The sequence below is a fragment of the Lasioglossum baleicum genome, chromosome 18, assembly GCF_051020765.1.
Source record: "Lasioglossum baleicum chromosome 18, iyLasBale1, whole genome shotgun sequence".
In the NCBI taxonomy this organism is placed as follows: domain Eukaryota; kingdom Metazoa; phylum Arthropoda; class Insecta; order Hymenoptera; family Halictidae; genus Lasioglossum; species Lasioglossum baleicum.
Window position 1 is genome coordinate 30,639 of NC_134946.1, and position 21,651 is coordinate 52,289.

At 44.3% G+C, this 21,651-nt stretch overlaps 2 protein-coding genes across 2 annotated transcripts; one reads left to right on the forward strand and one right to left on the reverse strand.

The window, feature by feature from the left end:
• Window positions 1–13,392: 13,392 nt before the first annotated feature.
• On the forward strand, window positions 13,393–15,363 carry LOC143218167 (uncharacterized). Its single transcript, XM_076443201.1, has 4 exons — window positions 13,393–13,483; window positions 13,586–14,079; window positions 14,245–14,521; window positions 15,338–15,363. Exons 1-4 carry the CDS (start codon window positions 13,393–13,395, stop codon window positions 15,361–15,363), a joined length of 888 nt encoding a protein of 295 aa, XP_076299316.1.
• An 890-nt stretch (window positions 15,364–16,253) lies between these two features.
• Window positions 16,254–19,990, reverse strand: LOC143218168 (uncharacterized). The gene is made up of 3 exons (XM_076443203.1): window positions 18,909–19,990; window positions 17,242–18,846; window positions 16,254–16,953 (listed from the first exon to the last, which is right to left on the reverse strand). The coding sequence occupies exons 1-3, from the start codon at window positions 19,988–19,990 to the stop codon at window positions 16,254–16,256; spliced, it is 3,387 nt and encodes a 1,128-aa protein (XP_076299318.1).
• Between the last annotated feature and the right edge of the window lie 1,661 nt (window positions 19,991–21,651).

The window sequence follows — 21,651 nt, forward strand, 5'->3', positions numbered from 1 at the left end:
GGCGATGGAGATTAAAGTTCTCCGGTATTCAGGGAGAGGACCCAGAAGAATTTCTGGAAGACCTCGAATATCACAAACAATATCATGGCATCGAAGATATGGAATTAATCGACTGCGTAGCAGTTTGTCTCGGGGACACAGCAAAGCGTTGGCACAAACGCAAGGGAAGTCGTTGCAGGAATTGGGGAGAGTTCGCGGCCGCGTTCCGAGAATTTTTCGGAGATCCCGAGTATCAATTTAACCTGGAGCGTAACATTAGAGAACGGTTCCAGGATGAAGCAGAGCCCGTCCGCGAATACATAATGGCCATGACAACAATGTTAGATAAATTACAGCCGCGGTGGTCAGAGGAGAGAATGGCAAGAATCTTGTATGAAGGCGCGAAATTATCATTACGACAAATGATACCAATAGGGTCCGTAATCACGGTCGATGACGCGTCGGATAGGTTAGTGGAGGCGGACCGCATAGAAGAACGTAGGAAACGGGGGAATCCCAAACCATAGGAAATGGTACACCGCAGCTTGGCATTTGATCCTAGTAGATATTCACGCGTAAAGGCACCCGTAAGAGGTAGATCGGTCACTTTTGGGTACGCGAACGCGGTATCCTCCGCCAGCGGTGGAGAAAGTGACGAGTCGGGCGATCGACTTCCCCGATCCTTCCGTAGGGAATCTCGATCCGGATCGGCACTTCGCACACCTCGGGGGCCGGAGGCGGGTAAACAACCGTCGCCGGCACCGGGGAGACGCGACAGAAACCGATCCGGGAACAGATCACGTAGTACATCCCGCGACCCCTCAAATCGTACAACAAAAGAGACTGCAGCCGTGGCAGTGCAACAATGGCCGCGACGCGATACACCGCGTGCTACCGAGAAGTACCAGCACCAATGTTGGAATTGTCGTAAGACTGGCCACCTGTCCCGAGACTGCCGAGAAGAACCGAGGTTGCACTGCTACAGGTGCGGAGCGGAGGGGGTTACACTAAATCGCTGCCGAAGGTGCAACAAACGGTCGGGAAACGAGGGGGGAAGTCGATCAAGGGGTCGGGAGAGACTTCACCCGAACTAATATCGGCCCGCGTAATGGTAAATGGGGATGTATACCGACCGCCTCTACTGACCGTCAACGCGTACATCGGCAATTTCGCGACCCGCGCTTTAATAGACTCGGGCTCATCGCTGACCTTTGTGAGCCGAGAAACCCTCGAGAACGTCGAGGATAGAATTATCGAAATTAGAACGACAGATAAACCTTGCTATTTCCTCCTCGCCACTGGTACAGTAGATCGAGCAACCGAAGAGGCACGTTTTTCGTTAAGAATAGGCAGAGAGAAACGCGATATATTTGCGCGAGTCCTAGACAATCTGGTGACACCCCTGCTATTAGGAACCGATTCAATCGCGAAGTTCGGCATAGTAGCCGAATACCACAATTCAGTGTGGTATTTTGCGAAACGGCCAAATGAGAAATTCCCTTTCGAGAATACTAACCCCGACACCGTATGTTGTGGTCTGCAAACGATTGAGGAAGCCGAAAAACGGCAATTAAAAGAGTTTCTCGAGACCACGTTACCGGAATTTAACGTTATGACCGGAATGACGAACTTGACTAGCCACAGAATCGATGTGGGCGACCATCCTCCGATTAAACAGCGATACTATGCCGTCTCCCCGAAAGTACAGGAGGCCATATATAAGGAAGTAGATAAGCTACTGGCCGACGGCATAATAGAGCCATCGCAAAGTGGTTGGTCAAGTCCGATCGTGATGGTTAAGAAACCCAACGGTAAATACCGTTTTTGTCTCGATTTCCGAAAAGTTAACGAGGTCTCGAAGAAAGATGCGTACCCGTTACCGCTCATGACGCAAATCCTAGACAAGTTACGGGCCGCGAAATATATCTCGACCATCGACCTCAGTCAAGCGTATTTCCAAATTCCGTTAGAGGAAGGAAGCCGCGAAATAACAGCTTTTACGGTACCGGGAAAAGGTCTTTTCCATTTCCGCCGCATGCCGTATGGTCTGACAGGAGCACCCGCAACCTTTCAGCGATTATTGGACCGGTTAATAGGCCCAGAAATGGAGCCTCACGCGTTTTCGTATTTGGACGATATAATTATCGTCACTAAAACATTCAAAGAACATCTCGAATGGCTCAAGCGCGTATTAGATAGGATCAAAGAAGCCGGTCTAATGATAAATCCTGATAAGTGCGAGTTCTGCTGTCAAGAAGTTCGGTATTTGGGTTTCGTGGTGAGCCGAGAGGGATTAAAGGTGGACGCGGAGAAAATCCAACCCGTTTTATCGTATCCTCCGCCGAAAACGGTGAAGCAGGTGCGGCGTTTTCTCGGGATGGCCTCCTGGTACAGGAGATTCATTCCGGGATTCGCCACACTTGCCGAACCACTGAACCGTCTATTACGTAAAGATCGCGAATGGGAGTGGAAGGACGCCCAACAAAGCGCCTTCGAATCCTTAAGGGACGCGATCGCTTCGGCACCTACCCTCTCGTGCCCAAATTTCGAAACCCCATTTACCCTGCAGACGGATGCGAGCACGGTAGGTTTAGGCGCGGTATTAACGCAAGAGGTCGATGAGGTCGAACGCGTAATAGCATTCGCGAGCAGATCACTCACATTACCGGAGCGAAAATATTCCGCTACAGAGCTCGAATGTCTCGCGATTGTCTGGGCAGTACAAAAATTTCGACCATATTTAGAAGGGTACGCATTTACGGTAATTACGGACCACAACAGTTTACGGTGGCTGAGAACTCTGAAAAACCCCACGGGTCGATTAGCGCGTTGGGCCCTGCAGCTGCAGGAATACGATTTCCAAGTAGTATATCGGCAGGGAGCCCTTAATAAAGTGCCAGATGCACTTTCGCGTATTTACGAGAGGGAGGGGGATACCGAAAGGGAAACTCATATCGTGGCCGCGGTTCGCCCAAAGTGGTACGAGGGAAAGTTTGCGGAAGTCGAGAAAAATCCCGAGAAATTTCCGGAATGGGCAATTCGAGGCGGGGAGCTGTTTTGTCGAAGAACAGATCCGTTGATCGCGGAAACGCTGGCTTCCGACGGGAACGAGTGGAAACTCGTAATCCCAGAGGAACGGAGAACCGAGATCCTGCAGGAGGCGCACGACAACCCGCAGGCAGGGCATTTAGGGGTCGAAAAGACCTATCATCGTATCGCCACCCGCTACTACTGGCCAGGCATGTATAGAACGGCAGTAGAATACGTAAGACGCTGTAATACCTGTCAGCTCACGAAGGTGGAACAAACACTCCCACCGGGGTTGATGGGTCGGCGCAGGGTCGACATGCCCTGGACAGTAGTAGCTGCCGACATTATGGGCCCGTTCCCTCCGAGCAGGTCCGGCAATTCGTACCTTCTCGTTATACAGGATCTGTTCACAAAATGGATAGAGTGCACCCCGCTTCGACGTGCAACCGGTCCGAAAATAGCGGACGCCCTAGAAGGGTTAATTTTTTCGCGATGGGGGACCCCGGATGTCTTGTTGACGGACAACGGTACCGAGTTCGCGAACAAGACTCTGAGGGAACTTGCCGACGAATACGGCATTCGATTAAGTACCACCCCCCCGTACCACCCGCAAGCGAACCCAGTAGAGCGAGTGAATCGGATCCTGAAGACGATGATCGTCGCTTATATAGAGAGGGACCACCGCGATTGGGACTTGAATTTACCTCAGTTTCGTTTTGCGTATAATACCGCACACCATTCCGTTCTACAAGCCTCCCCAGCGTTTCTCAATTTCGGGCGAGAGCCGCGACCGGCAAAATGTGCGAGGGCTAACGTCGAGCCTCCGATCGACCTCGAGGTGACATCCAATGACACCTGGAAGAAGCGGGTGTCGCAATTACCGACGCTGCGGCATTGGATGTTGGAAAACCTCGAGGACGCATATCGGAAACAATCGCATCATTATAATTTGCGTCGGAGAAACCGAGAATTTAACGTAGGGGACAGGGTTATGAAGCGACAGAGAGTGCTCTCGTCAGCCGCTAACCATTTCGCGGCGAAACTATCACCGAAATTTACTGGTCCGGTAACAATAACGAAAAAACTGTCACCGGGAGTCTATAACTTGGCCACCGAGGAGGGAAAGAACCTCGGCAAAGCGCACATATCGGACCTCAAACCATACTTCCCCACTTATACGCCGACTGACAAGGACTAACACCAGCAGCCCTGATCGCGGCGAGGCCGAAGAACATTTTTTTTTCTCTTCTTCTTTTTCAGAGATAAAGACTGGAAATAAATATTATTTTGTTTACCGGTCCCTCCCCCCTTCGATAGCAATATCGTTTATTTTAGTAACAAGACTGAAGTTTCGGAGGGTGGGAGGGACACCAGTATTAGAAGCGCTCGAGGGGCGCGAATAAATGATTGTCGCCCTCAATGGTGGTTTCGTTATTTTAACCCTGATCCCTACGTTCCTCAGGGTTCAGCGGAACCCAACTTTAGCGAATCCGGTTTTCTCCCTTAGGTACCGGTCGTGTCAGCAGGCTCCGCCCCCATCACGGTAAAGGCAACGATCGAAGGAATATATTCGTCTGGATTGGTGATGGGTAGAAGCGTGTATGTCTCTACTGTGTCCGTCCCTATGTAATGGAGGATCCGAGGAAGAGCGTTCGTCCCCGAACTCGCGAACAGGGAAGCCTGGCTGGTAACTGCCACCGGTGCCCCGGTCTCTTTCGGGGGGGGAGGAGTTGTGACGTGGCAGATTTAGCCTACGTCACTCCGAACCTTAGACGAAAGACCGGGTCACCGAAAAAGCGGTACAATAACGAAACGGCTATAACGAGCGCTCTCCCTGGGACATCCGAACGCCCGAAGAATAGAATTATCGCCTTTGAATGTCGCGCCGCCGGGCGCGACAAGAGTTTTCAGAAACCACCGAAATCGGCGAGGAGCCCGATACCTGTCTCCGGCCGCCGATTGGCGGAAGGCCGCAAGCGGAGACGCTCGGAACACCAATCACAGGGCGCCGCTGGCGAGGAAGACGGCGAGGATTGGACCGAGCCCGGATCTGTCAACCCGGAGAAAGCGACGAGGCTGTTAAACATAAGGACGATCAGCAGTCCACCCTCGTCGACGTCTCATCCGGAAAATGCCATGAGAGCTACACCGGAACGGCTCGGATCCATGGATGCCGACTAACCGCCTTATATCGGCCGGGCTTCGGAAAATAGAAAATACCGAAGGCCCGGGCCGACATGTCACCGAGTCGTCCCTGCACCCAGAAACAACGTGATTGGCCCGAGCGTCGCCGAAGATGAGAGTGGGGGGAAAACTCGCTTCCGCGTTCCGAACCATCTCGAACTGGGCCACTGGGTCGAAGGACTACACATAGTACAGACGTGCGAAAATTAGACCGCGATATCGAACAGTAATATTTTGCGACCGCCGCCATCGCAGCGTATTTGGTTAGTGCCAGTCAGGCTTCATTTCGATATAATTTTGTGACCAGTTCGTGTTGGTTCGGGGACGTTATTTGAGTTCGCGAAAGTTCGTACCGCGGTGTACCGCGTGTTTCCCCGCGTTTACCGTTGACCAGGAGTCGCTCTCCTGAGAGGCTCGCGAGGCCGCGGATCGTGTGTCGCCGAATCCTCGTGCACGAGCTATTCGGGACCCACGATATTCGCCCGGTAATTCTTCGGGTTACCCTCGGATCGTTCCACGGGAGGATAACGCGCCGTATTCGTTTCGTGTCGTTCACCGTTCGCACGTTGCGCCCAGTCTCGAATTAGGAACGCGTACGTCACCGGAGCTCGGTCGAATTCGTGCCCTCGTGGCTTGTAAATTCACGCGAAGTTCTGTGACGACCGAGCTCGACGCGATAGAAGTTATTCCGCGCGATCGGCCGAACAGCCGCCGTCACTTTCGTGTTCGCGCCGGCAAAGCTATTGACTACCGCCGGCAACGGCCGGCGGATTGTATGATCATCTCGTTTTAATAAACGACTATATTTTGCCCGAGATCTACCGAGTAGCTTCATTTACCGTGAGAAACGTTCTCGTCGCGGGGAATGCCCCGTTCCTTTCCTCACGTGGTTCCCTGGACCTGTTCGCGGCCGTCACCGGCCTAAACGATGTTCGCAGATTCGACGTCGTTTTGAGAACCGAACGAATCGTTCGAGAGTTTCGCGTGGTACGGTATAGTACCTGGCGCCCGTTCACTTCGTGTCCAAATTTGTCGTTCCGTTCGAATCTGCGAAGATCTTTTGTCTCGAGAGGACCACGTGTCGCGCGACCGAGCGTGGCCCGGTCGCAAGGCCATAATTTCTCGAAGGCGGTTATCTCTCGGTTCGCCGGGAAATAAACGCCGTGACAATGTAAGTAGAAAGATGAAAAACTTGTGAAAAAAAAATTTTGAAAAACATCTAATTCTTTAAAAAAAAAAAAATCTGTTGCAGGAGTTCTGACAACAGCGACTCCATTTCACAATTATCGAGTAGTTTGCACAGAATCTTGAGTCGAAGATATTCCATAGCTGGCAATTATTTTAAATATCTCGAAATTGGTGTACACGTTGGCGATGATATTTGTGTGGAACTAACTATGGGGGATAACCGTGGTAACGAGATCACATTTTCCCGGGATGCATGGACAGAGTTGTTGCGCACGAAGGAGTGTATTTCCAATTTACTTTCTATGCAGAAACAGTGTAAAAAAATGAGTGATGATCTAACATTGCAAATAGTTAATCTCAATGGTATGAATCTAGTGAAATTGTCGAATCAGTTCACAGCTCTATACATCACGGAAAAAACTATGCGTAACTTATACAATCTCGAATTCTGCATACACAACATGTATTCATGGCTGATCGGCAATGTTCCCACGATTACCGATAAATTTATGAATTTTGTCATTGTGGTGAGGGATACCAACGCGAAGAATATCGTGAAAGCGATTGTCGAGAGCGAATTTTTTGATCAAAGTTCATTGATTGATTGTGAACTGGTGGCTTCATGCACTAATATCATTGCAGTCGAGGCACAAAAAACGGATAGGTTAAAATATTAATGTTGTGTGAAAATTGTCTTTTGTAACAATACATTATTTTAAAAATAAAATTATTCAAGAATACCTCTTTTATATTTTTTTTTATTACAACATTACATACAATTCCTACAGAGAAATGAAGCAGAATTATCGCAATATAATAAGTATAGTCGTTTTACAAAAATTAATTATCATAACTAAAAAATACAAGTAGAAAAAATATAATTAAAGTATATTCGTTTTAGATATCCACGAATTATGTGACGCATCCATTCCCAGCCATTTCACATATACTTTATTTCCTTTTCTGCGTAATATTTTTTCAACTAAGTATATGTCAGGATATTTTGCCGCACGTATCTCATGTTCATAAAATCCTCCGGCGATAGGTTTGTTCGTAGAGTCGACTAAGAGATATGTGACAGGATTCGTTCGTTTTACCGCGATAATCTTGAATATTTCAGTTGACCAGTTTGGCGTGTATCCTTTGTTGAATAAGGTTTTAAACTTGCTGACACGCACACGATCATCGACCTTGAATTTGGCAGGACCAGCAATCTTCACGTTGCTGTACACGGTGGACAGAAGGTGTCCAGCATTTTTACGGCTCACGTCGACAGGTCGCATGCGGATTGTACGATGTTTTCGATTATTGTAGCCCTCAGTCAACGTGGGAAGCGCATCGATCCAGCGATATTTTCCACTCAACGAGAAAAATTTCCACATGCTATTCTTCAGCGTGCGATTGAAACGTTCCACGACGGAAGCTTTCATAGTGCTAAATGTAGAATAATGATGTATGTTACGACTCTTCAGATAATCTTGAAACGTTGTATTGTAGAATTCTTTCCCCATGTCGGTCTGCAAGTTATTCGGGACTCTACCATCTTTCTTCAACGCTGACGCGAAAGCTTTGCACACGTCGCTCGCATTTTTACTCTTCAAAGGAACCGTCCATGCATATTTGCTAAATACATCGATTATCGTGAGAATATATCGATGCCCTCCATTGTCTCGTGCATATTTTTGAACTTCAACGATATCGGCTTGCCAAAGATCATCGAATCCTCGCACGATTACACGTCTACGCGGGTAAAAACGTCTCGCCGGAGCATGCAGTTCTTCCACCACGTTTTCTTTACTCATCATCGTTCTTGTAGCGCTCTCTCATTAACCGATTATTCACTTTTCAATCCAACTATTGAAGCGATGACTGATTCAGCTATCCAACTCGTTGAAAGCTACGCGTATCGTCTCTTGCTGTCGCTACTCAACTCGCTTTTCAATAGAGTCTTTACCTCATATATACTTTTCTTAAAAATCTTCAGTTATATTTCCATCCCCTCATTTTTTCTCTCAAGGTTGATGATTTTTATGATAACTTGATGACTCGATAAATGCTACTTAATATTGATAATACAGGTACAGGTACAGACAGGTACAGATACAGCTACAGACAGGTACAGACAGGTACAGGAACAGCTACAGACAGGTATAGGAACAGCTACAGACAGGTATAGACAGGTACATGAACAGCTACAGACAGGTACAGGAACAGCTACAGACAGATACATGAACAGCTACAGACAGGTATAGGCGGGTACAGGAACAGCTACAGACAGGTATAGACAGGTACATGAACAGCTACAGACAGGTATGGACAGGTACATGAACAGCTACAGACAGGTACATGAACAGCTACAGACAGGTACATGAACAGCTACAGACAGGTACAGGAACAGCTACAGAAAGGTATGGACAGGTACAGACAGGTACAGGAACAACTACAGACAGGTATAGGAACAGCTACAGACAGGTACAGGAACAGCTACAGACAGGTACAGGAACAGCTACAGACAGGTACAGGAACAGGTACAGATACATCTTGTACAGTATGTTCACGTATGATGATTGCTATCCATGGATTCCCCTCAAGGACCGTCGACACGTTTCTTGTCAATATTTCAAACTCGTCTTCTTTTTACTTTCTCCTTCAAGGTCTCATTGATATCAGTTGATTTCATATTTTCATTTACATCATATCGAATGCCTTGTATCATAGCCAGTATTCCAGACTTTATCGTTTCTTTAATGGTTTTCAGGTCTTAGATCAGTTTTTCATTCTGTTCAGCTAATATTTCAGACTTTATCGTCTCTTTAGCGGTTTTCAGTTCTTTGACCAGTTTCTTCACAATCTCGGACTCAAGCTTCACGTTAAGCGTGTCCACGTATACTTTGGTTGCAACATGATCGTTTGCTTCAGGATTCGCCACGCGTCCGATCCTCATACCTTTCGCATTATATAATTTAGCGTCATCATTTAAACATATAGCATTATCATGCACATAACTTTTAAAAACGCCGGGATAGAAAATCGAAGAAACATTTGACTCGGGTTTGTTCGCTTCGCGAAACACCATACCAAATTTGTCGATAGACATTGTTTCAAGCTAGTCTTTTTCTTCACTTATCGTCAACTCATACAACTGTTTGACCTTCTCTTCAATCCACAGTATTCGTTGAAATATCTCATCCAGTTTTATCCATAGACTTTGAAATCTCAAGTTCCAGCTTTCACCGTTGTTCTCCCCCGAGGATATTGTTTGATTCGTTTTACAACAATTAAGACGAATGCGCATTCTATCGAGCTGTACCAATTGACATTTCATTCATCACTAACTCAATGAATGCACGCGCTTTAATTTATAATTATACCGGCTTCACGAAGTTCTTCGATTATTGACATTATTTCATTGTTATGGTTGGAATGTCCGGCATTCTTCGAAGCGGTTAACAATTTCACACGATCGACGAGTTCGTTTGGATCATCCCAATGCACGTAATCAATCGGATTGTTAGTCACACGCATAGAAGTTGGAAGTTGTATCCCCTTCCCACCACGTGACGAAAACATCGGTCCTATAATTTTCTTATACTTATAACCTTTGTTTCCCTTTAGCTGATTCCCGCGTCGATGCGCATGCGTGAAAACGAGAATTCTTTTGTACACATTCTTATCATCCTCGGTGTACAACTGCTTGTCGGGTACTCTGTTGAATATTAATTCATAAAGACCATGAGTCCCCTCGTACCCTACTCCGTTAATGATGATATCGTCATTGCTGTTCACTTCAAACGCTGAATTTCCCAACATCAGTTTATTGTCCTGGAAATATACCCCGAACACGTTGTCGGAATTTTTCATTGATCCGGTAGAAAATTTTTCTAAATATTCACGCGCCAAAGGTCCGAAATTCTCGGTTAGATGTTGATTTTCCTCTCGATGAGTTTCTGGATTTTCAAAAATATTACGCATTGAAGATTCCAAAGATACCGTGCTCGGTGATTCGAAAGTATCCTGTTGCGACATCGTTGACTCGATCTCATCGTCAGCGAGCGTTACTGCAACATTTTTCTTCTTCTTTATTCTTCTTCTTTTTTTCATAGATGACGATGGCGTCGTTCCCCTAATATCTGAGAATCTTCTTTTTTTTTGTATGGGAGACGGTGGTGGTGTTTCCTTAATATCCGAGAACGTGGTGTCACTATCCGGTTCAACAGTAGATGTATTTTGAACTAGCTGTTTCAACGGTTCGACGATCGGCTGTAAAGTTGTTCGCAAATTCGTCTCGGCCATCATTTTCCCAACTTTCAACGCTAAATACTTTTTACGTATGGTATCACTGGTCTTCGCTATTTCATTCACGACTGAAGCTCGCAGCTTTTCGTTCTTTTCCTTTTGAGCTGACATATTGGAAGCGCAAGAGAGATTTACAGCCCACGATACAGCACCAACCACCCTTACCGAGCAACTGTACTCGTTACAGTATGACAAACTCGTTAAATCCACGTCTGTAACGACCGCGATTTGTAGGACTGTCTTTATCGATTACGAGAAATCCATACTTCTTTCGCCAACAATTTACACATAACGCGCTAAACGTTTCAAACGACATATCGGTATTTACATGATCCTGATGAATGTGACGCAAGTTCATGGTATCCTGTTTGAACAAAACCAGTAGATTGGCATTGTCACGAATTAAATGTTTAGGTATTCTCGCATACGACTGACCCAAGTAGAAGCAATCGACGTGTGAATGTCTACCCATCGCAAAATACTCTCTCATGATATCCTGCTCGTCACACGCCACATCGTCGAAGATAAATATCGAATCGGGCCGTACCTCTGCGGGGGGTATTACGTCAGCGTTGTCTGCGAACGCGAAGTAGCCTACATCCTTCCCCACGGATGAGAACAGTTTGCTCAAGTATTGATATTTTGGCTGATTCAGCGATTTTGAGTATACATAAACGTTTGCAAATCGTAGTCCGTTCGCACTCTCCAGCAGGCTGATCATAACGTTTGTTTTACCGCATCCTGACGGACCGCTTATGACACATCGTACATTGCCTGGTAACAATGATCCATGTTTTCGCATCGTCTCGTCGCAATCGTCGAACGCGCGACACGTTGGAACACGAATATCCAAAGATTGCCTTACAAAATGCATGATTTGATTGATTCGATGAGGGAGGGGAGGTAGTATTTATATGAGAGCTCGAACACCGTAGGTATCAGTCACTCCCCTCCCCCGAACGTGTTCTTTTTAAAAGAGATAGTAGGCAAAATAGCTTATGAATCATCATTCACTCGGTTCGCATACGGGCAAGGGGTTTTTAAACAGAGCTATAAACGCGCTACCGTTTGAATTGCATATACCTCGATATCAACCTGCGATTAGCTCGTGGGGATCGAGGAATCAATCCGTTGGATACAGCCTATCGAGAGCACGATATAGCGTATTCGCGATACAAAGATCTTGAAAATCGTCACAAGGCCGATCACGTTTTGGCTGATCGAGCACTGCATCGGATAACGTCCGGAGACGCAACATTGGGAGAGAAGGTGTCCGCGACTGCAGTGTTGGCAGCCATGAAAGCTAAAACGAAATTGGGCATGGGTTTGATAAAGAAAAAAGGTGAAAAGAAAAAAAAACAACTAAACGAATTCTCCCGATCGCCAAACGTGGTGGTTTTCTACCGTTGCTGTTACCCGCTTTGTCGGCTATAGGCGCATTGACGGGTGGTGCCGCGGGGGTAGTCAAAGCTATAAACGCTGCAAAAGCTGCTAAGAAACAATTACAAGAAGCGGAGCGACACATTCGAGCCATGGAGGGTCGTGGGATACATCTCGCACCGTATAAGCATGGAAAAGGTTTGAAGGAAAAAAAAAAACAACGAAGAAGGACAACACGACGACAGATATCGAATTGATGGTCATGTGTAAAGGATTACCGTATTTTCGTGGAGTTTTTATGCGTGACGATTTACCGCTGCGTGCGTGGGTAAACGAGCGAGGTATAATCAATCTAGATAATAGTCGTGGACCGGGAACGCACTGGGTCGCCTATATAAAACACGGCTCGCGTGTCAAATACTTTGATAGTTTTGGAAATCTTCGACCGCCGATTGAGTTGATTCACTATATCGGCGCGAACGTGGCGATCTTATATAACCACGAACGTTTTCAAAACTACGACGAAAGCGTGTGTGGTCAATTGTGTGCGAAATTTCTCCGAGAATAAAAGACCCTGGAAAGAGTCTCTCTACACGATGTATGCGAAAAAGTCATTTACGTTTACATTGTCGGGAAGAAGTAGCATACTGTCATCAAAGTACTTTCCCCCCATAGATCTGAGCAATGGCGAATATGAGCTGGGATTGCTCGATTTGCAAACTTATTATACGATACCGAACATCAGCGCCAACATTGGAAACAATAGATTCTACTTCGGTGAAAAAGATGAGGAGATCATCATCCCCGACGGTTCATACGAATTGGACGCAATCAACGCGTACTTGAGGCGTGAAATATGCGCGCGATATCCTCCAAAAAATGTCGATGAGACTGCCGCCTCAGAATATCCGCTGGTCTTACGGGCGAACAACAACACCATGAAAAGTGAAATTAAAAGCAACTATCAAATAAACTTTGCAAAGCCTGGCAACGTGGGATCCATCCTAGGATTTTCCATAGATCGTGTTTTACCACCAAACGTGTGGCATACATCGAACACACCAGTGAATATCATCAGCGTGAATATCGTACGAGTGGAATGTAACATAACCACCGGATCGTACGACAATGGTAAACTCGTTCACACGATACATGAGTTCGCGCCTCAGGTACCACCATGATATAAATTGTCGGAAACGCCTGCGCGAGTCATTTACCTTCCGATCGTTGCACGAGTAATTGACGATTTAACCATTCGCATAGTTGATCAATCCGGACGTTTGATTGATTTTCGAGGTGAAGAAATCACGGTGCGACTACACGCGCGACGAAGCAATGCTAATTCATAATACGGTATTCCATACATTGAACAACAGCATCGGTAACAACAGCAAGAAACTAACCGCAGAAAAAAGGTTGACGATTCGTAAGAAATTAACTGTAAAAAACGCAAAGTATCTACAATCTTTGGGCTTTATTGTTAAAAAGTGAAAGATCATGTTTGATGACATTTTGAACATCTCTGAAGCGCCAATCTTCGACAATCGCATAACGAAGATTGAGCTGCACACATACAATCCGTATGCTAACACAACGTTTGAAAACAGCGATGAGATAAGGATACCCATTCAACAACAAGACCTATACACGCTCCCATGTAAAAGCTTCCTATACGTTGAGGGAAAACTTAGTTTACCAGGAAAACTCGAATTACCGGTTGAAGGAGAATCCCACATCGATACGGTAACTCTCGAGAACAATACTGTTGCGTTTATGTTTGAGGAAATACGCTATGAATTGAATGGAGTGGAAATTGATCGGTCCAGAAATCCTGGCGCGACGACAACTTTGAAGAATGATGTGAGTCTGTCTAGAACGAGAAGCAGCGCATTGTCCAACGCTGGTTGGCTGTATGGTGATGATGTACAGAAGCAGACTGCAACGGCCACGGCTGCAATATATTTTAACTTTTGCGTACCTATGAGTGTTTTATTAGGCTTCTGCGAAGACTACAAACGCATCGTGATAAATGCTCGGCACGAATTAATTTTGATTCGCTCGCGTACCGACGCGAATGCGTTGTACAGTCCTTCCAACAACGCGAAACCTATTCTGAATCTATACAAAATTCAATGGCGAATGCCTCACGTCACATTGGATGAAGTACATAAGCTGTCCATGCTACAGATTTTAGACAGCGACAGACCAATCGACATGACCTTTCGATCTTGGGATCTGTACGAATATCCTCTACTACACACAACTACGAAGCATACATGGGCGATAAAAACGGCTCTACAAATGGAAAAACCGCGATACGTGATATTCGCTTTGCAAACCAATCGAAAGAACAACTTAATGAAAACGGCTACACGATTCGATCATTGCGCATTGACAAATATTCGACTTTACTTGAACTCGGAAACCTATCCATACGATGATCTAAATATCGATTTCGAGAAAGGTAAATACGCGTTGCTCTATGACATGTATGCAAAATTCCAAGAATCATACTATGGAAACGGTGAAGCGCTACTCGATGTCACGGATTTCTTGCAATACGGTCCACTCGTCGTTCTCGATTGTTCTCGACAAAACGAAGTGTTAAAAAATGCTACGGTTGACGTGCGAATTGAATTTGAATGTCGAACCGACGTCCCCCCATCGACAACAGCCTACTGCTTAATAATACATGACCGTATCATGGAATACAATCCACTAACGAACATTGTTCGAAAAATTACTTAAAAAACGCTTGTACAAAAAATATATACTTTATCAAATAAAAAATTATGTGAACGATTTTTTATTTAAAAACAATCCTCATCCTTGCAATAGCGCTGTACCACCCCTCGAGAGAGTTTCTACTCCACTTTTTCAGAGTGGTATAGAGTTTCCCCCTTATCTTTTTACCGCGTGTAGGATTGTACCCTCGAACGTGCTTCATGATTCTTATTCATATCATTGCAAGAGGTGCGTTTCATAATCTGTAACAGCATTATTTCGCTGCTGATGCCGAGTTGTCAAGCTGGGGAAACATCTGAACACAATCCTACATCACCGAGAGAATTTCTACTTCACTTTTTTTTTCAGAGTGGTATAGAGTTTCCCCTTATCTTTTTGCCGCATGTGGAATTGTGCCCCAGATGTTTTACGGTTCTTATCCATATCATTGTAAGAGGAGCGTTTTATAATCTGTAACAGCATCCTTTCGCGGTTGATGTTGACTTGTAAAGTCTGAGGAATTTTGTCTTTCCTCTATGAGACTTTTCTAATCTAGCAAGCTGTAGTAGTGGCGTTCTTTAACGGTTTGGAGTTACCAGGCCAAAACATCTGGTCACATCAGTTCTCTCGATTAGCGCCGATTGAATTTCGCGAGTTCAGATTTCATTATCTACTGCAACGAAACGTCTTTTCTAATCTCACGAGATTTCATTGCATCTTTTTCCGGAGGGGGTACTTGTATAAAACAATGGGTGTTGGCAATGTCCAAGCACATTTCAAGATGTTATACCTAATTATTGAGGCTGAAGTTTCGCTCAGTGGGTATTTGGAGTTGATGGTAAGTATAAAGAAATAAATAATATTTTATTAAAGATATTTTAATTAATAAATATTATTACAGATTTTCAACACGGAGGAGGAGCCAACAGCGTTCATCAGGGGATGGCAGTATGCCGTGAGGCATAGTGCTGATGAATGGGACGCGTTCACGTCCATTGATATTCCATTAGATATGGTGCGTAAGTTACCAATTTTTATATTTATTAATAATTAACACTTAAAAATAATTTTTATATTTATTAATAAAAAAAAATGATTAATATTAAAAAACTTTTTTTCTTTTTAGGACATCAATGAGCAATAATTTGTATCATAAAAAAAGGAATCCCTCAACCCAGTCAATATTTTGAAGTAATGTTTTAAAAATTTCAAAAATGTAAAAAATTTTTTATAATAAAAATCATTTTTTTAAAATTATGATTTATTTAAAAACAATCCCTCATACTTCTCAATCTACTACTCAATCCTACTTAATGTAATAAAATTTTTTTATAATAAAAAGCATTTTGAATTAAGATGTATTTTTTTATTTACAAAACAAACCTCCTACTTCCCAATCTGAAGCGCATAGAATATAATGTTTCCATAGGATGCGTCTCCATACTTTTTTTTCTTTTTATAGATAAAATTTCTCAATCGATACTGTAATGCCCCCAAGGAAGAGTATTGATCAAATTATTACAAATATATCCCTTATCGTCGTACGGGCTCAATGCTAATTTTATTTCCGACATCGAATACACCTGATGTCGTACAGACGCTATAAAATTACTGCTAACACTCTTTTCCGTATGATTATTAAGACATTCGACATAGTCTTCGAAACTTATATCTCGAGCGGTAACGTTTCTCCTAATGCCTTTGATCTTTTTGGTTTCGCAATCATCATGCACGCGAATCGCATACATTTTCGAACGAAGTCCTACGAACTCTGTCATGATTTTACCGCCATTCTCATCCTTCATCAATCCGAGCTGTTTCTTGTTTGCAATCGGAACACCGTAAACGTTGTTCACTGTATAATTACTGGTGTCATATCGATGGATATCACGTTTCAGCAATGTCTCATACGCGTCATCGCAAGTGATTTCATATATCAGACTATCCGTGTCCGTGTATAAAATCTTACAATTTTGCTGGAATTTTGGATACATATACTCGTAATGAAAAGTGTATAAATGAAATTTTGATATATCCAATATGGACATGCCTACGTAGATGGGCTTGTAAAATTTAACGAGCAGCTTTTTCATCTGAATTGCGACGAAGTCTTTAGAAAACACTGTATAACTGTGAAAATTTGGTCTAGCTATCAATCGTTCAACTCCGTGTCTACCATTCCATCGAGAAAGTAATTTCACGATCGCATGATTTCGAACGTTCTCCATCGTTTTTCCAAACACAGCATTGTTCATTAATTTGAACAAATTCTTTGAAAAATCGTTGGTTGCGTTGGTGCGTAATTTTGTATTCAAGTCGATATATTCATGCAACCATCGTGACTGTTGAAACTCTAGAATTCGATGAATTTTCTTCAATTTCAGATTATGTTTTAAACTTTGCTGGAGGTATCGATAATGTATAACGTATCGCTCCTTATTGCGAAGTGTTGCCAGCAACTTTCTTTGACTCGAGCTGGTTGCTGCATCGTGACTTGGACAAAATGGAAGATCTGCGTGAGCATCGTGAATTTCGCGTGGATACTCTAAATCAACCTCCAAAATGTATCCTACAGGGCTATCGATTGGAATGGATTCAACGTTGAAATTATCAATATCCTCCACCCATCGAAAGTCTCTGTGCGGTAGAGGTTGCGACATGGCCCAACCATACAAATTATTCCCGTCAAAATACATTAAGTAGGTGGATGGTTTACTCGAATCGTGCGTAGACAAATATTTGTTGTTTGCATATGCATATCTGTGAGAACATTGGCTCAATCCACCACGTATTCCTCGCTCCACGAACAAAAGCATATCGACGTCGGTGAACAACTCCAATTCAATCTTCGTCATTTTCAACATCACATCCCACGCGAAACCGGGGAGCGTGAAATAATGTGCTGGATCAAGCTTATAATTCTCGAGACAGTCATCGCGAAAATTTTCGAAAACATCTGCCAACAACAATACATCCAATTTTAGATATAAATCACTGTACTCTCCTAGCGTTTGTATGGTGAAACGCGACCAAACAGTATTTGCATGAAGGTAATCGACGTCGGATATCTTGCTACCATTTAACCGATTGTAAAATGCTTCGCGCGGCGGTAAACATGTATCATTTAATTTATCGTACGATGCCAGATAGTCGTATGGAAACACGCCTTTTCTGGTCAACAGGTTGAAATCATCGTTAGAAAGATGTGTAAATTCACCTCGTACGATGCGGAATTTATTTTTGTCTAAATACGATGACAGCTTGTCCAGACTTGAGTTCAAGAACTTGAATGAGTCGATGAAGCGAAATTTTAAGAACTTTACATACTTTCGTTCTTCACCCGGCTGTCTCCCGATGGAAACATTTTTCGTGAATGAGATATACTTCTCTTTCGTCAATGGTAATACGTCTATCCGTCCCTCAAACGAATTTGCTAATTCTTTTATGATGAAATGTGCATCGTAGCCTGATAAATTATGGAAAACCACTGGTATCACGTACGAAGATTGATAGCTTAAATTGCATTCGTTATGAGCTGGACCACGATATGCGCCCGTGAAATGACAATGATCACGCACTCGTATATCGTTTTCCTCAAACGTTTTCTCGCAGACATGACAATGTGTGGCTGTACGAAAATTTAATTTTTCTGCTTCAGTTAGTGAATTCATTGGCACCGTTTTATCAAATAGCGGCTGTAATTTCTGACTCAGCTCGTACAACCTGTTTGCAAACCATGCAGCGCATCCCGCTTTATCACGATAAACCTGATACTCGCACAGCGATTCATCGTAGCGACAATGTATATAGTATCCTATACTAAACGCGTGGTGTTGTTGATATTGTACGCGTGCTGCACGGTCTTCTCCCTCCTGTTCCTCAGGCAGCAGCAGACACTCCAAGTCAGCATAGATAATGAACGGTGCCTGTTCTTTGTTTAGAAAGTTTTTAAAGTACAACCACTTATCTTCGCTCGTTGGAAGCGTCAGAGCACAATCATTCATTCGTTCACAGTCGATTGTTTGAATGTTTAATCTCTCCGGCGTAGGGAAATATTGCAGGCACCTGTGGGAAGAAAACTTTTCTTGCTTCAAAGAATTTAAAAAACAAAAAAACGTGCAACTTACCGATCACAAATATGCTTCGTGCACTTATGCTTGCTAAGCTGTGATGAAACCAATCTTGGCAAATTTCGTATACATGCGAAATGGCCGTGCGTCTTTGCAGCATTCTGGATAAACAGCAAATTGATATGTCTTCTCCGTTTCTTCTCAGTCAAATGAAGTGTTACACATTTCTTGCGCACCCATTCGAACACGTTTATGGAAACATCGTTTTTTCGTTCAAATTTTCGAATGTCTTTGAATAGCATGGGTGATTGAAAACCTTCGGTTTGAAGCACTGTTTTGTAGTGTGGATATGATGATAAACGCGATGGATTTGTCTTGGCCGGATAGAGACCCACCACGACCGCCCAAAAAAAGCATGCCTCATCCTTGCTATTCACGTCCACGACCGCTCTTTTCAACTGTATCGTTCGAGGCAAGTAGGTTTCAGTGGTGCAGCCAGCTTGCAATGGCTGGTATTTGCTAAAATTCACAATCAAATGCAGTATCTTCGACAGTGCCCACCCGCTGTCTCGCTCTTGAAACTCTTCCAACGATGTCAAAAGCGTTGGCACAATGTCTCTCTGATACCACTGTCGTAGATTGCTTGTCCGAAACAATGCAACGTTTCGCGTGCCGAAACTTTTCACGGAAACCTCGTTGGTGTGTTGCATGAATTCTGCCTCCAACGTCACGCTAGCTTTCAGCGATGAATGCACGTTTAAAAATTCTGTAACGCGTCCTGTAACCATTCGTTTTGCATGTTGTAAAAATTGTTTAGGATCGATATGTTCGACGTTGATAACGATGCCGGTCGATATGCGATTTTTAAACGCCGACTCGACATTTTCCCAACGGAGCGTCGAGGCTCTCGCACCGCCGCGATCATATAAACCTCTACCGGTGTGTGGCAAGGAAATACGTTTGTGCAATAAAACGTTCAAAGTTTTCATACGACACATAGTTGATGTTAAACTAGATTTCATGCTCCCCGACAATTCATCCTTTGCACTGGATAGATAATTGATGCAGCATTGCAGAGACTCGATGTACGAGCGATGCCATTCGTGATACTCATCCATAGTTTTCAGCAGCATTGACATGCTTGTCAAACACCTCAACATTTTTTTCCACGTTTCAATCATCTTGCTACCGCACAGTTGTCGACAAAAATATTCCTTTCAACTTTAATTTGTTAATTTCCAGTTCTCAAAATATAATTGCACTTTGCAATGTAACGGTGGCACCGTTTTTAACTATGAATATTAAATAACTTTTTTTTGTCACGGCAAACGTTTGCAACGATGAAACGTTTGCAAAGACTACAATTCATATTCCATCGTGTCCTATTTATTCATTGCTACCCTTAGAGATAAGGGTGATGTCTAGATGACGTAAGAAAGAAGGGGGCGGTGCCTAACAGCTTTGTCCTTGGCCTAGATGACGTAAGAAAGAAGGGGGGTATGACTCAGCAGCTTTGTCCTTGGCCTAGATGAGGTAAGAAAGAAGGGGGCGGTGCCTAACAGCTCTGTCCTTGGCCTAGATGACGTAAGAAAGAAGGGGGCGGTGCCTAAAAGCTCTGTCCTTGGCCTAGATGACGTAATGCTTGTGCAGTACCATTAAGTGATGACTCAGCAGCTCTGTCCTTGGCCTAGATGACGTCAGAAAGAAGGGGGCGGTGCCTAACAGCTTTGTCCTTGGCCTAGATGACGTAATGCTTGTGCAATGCGGTACCGCTCTCCCGTGAATTGGAAAGTTCCTCAGAACCGTCTGAATTGGGAAGTGAATTAGAACCCCCATATATTACCTACTGTCATTCGTCAAAATTCGACAAATTCTCCAGAACGCACTCACCCAGCTGCACACAGCCCCTGAAGAAGTGGCAACCGCCATCATGAAGGACGCTGGATTTATTGCAGTCCCAGCAGGTGAAGTGGTCCACATTATCAAATGTATCCCGGTGACAGTCCAAGTCCGGAAAACGGAACGCTGTTATGACGAACTGCCCGTCACATATAAGAATTCTTCAAGATTCCTGAAACCAAGAGATCACATTATTGCAAACACCGGTACATCGTACGTATGTTTTCGCCTTCAATGGCAGCGTACGCACGATCGGAAAGTTTGTTGCAGATTAATTTGGTAAGGGCACGTTCTGCTGATACAGGGACAGAATCACGCGCGCGTATGCAGGCGCGGATGAATTTTAACACGGGAATCGATGTTCCGTCGAATTTGGGTACAAGTTCTGCGGCTTGTTTCAACGCGAAATTTCCTGTTGGCTCATATTGCGGGATTTCGCGTGGCTCTGCTAATGGGGATTCTCGCGTGTTAGAGACATTACTGGGGCCTGGTGTAGGCATTTGGTGACGTAAGTTTTGATTCAAAACTTGAATATTATGAAGCTCTTTACGTATTTCATCGAGCATGTTATTTAAGACGCAGTTTAGCAATGAATTCGGTCTGTTCTTTTAAATATTCCTCTTTACGAGCGAGGTCTTGCGCGTAAAGGAGTAGCTCTTCCTCGGTTGGCGGAGGAAGGTCTTCGTTAGGGTCCGCTTGGGGATCCCTTTGGGATCGCGTGATCGGGCGAGACATTTTGGGGAATATAAATGGGATTTAAGAATGTGAATTCCGTACAGACACGCGCCGAGGTTTGTTAATGCAAATATCGGCGACCACTTCGTAGTCCTACCGACTGCGCCAAATTTGTCACGTCCGTCACTGTGTTTTTGTTACAGGTACCAGAAGAAAGAGAGAAGGA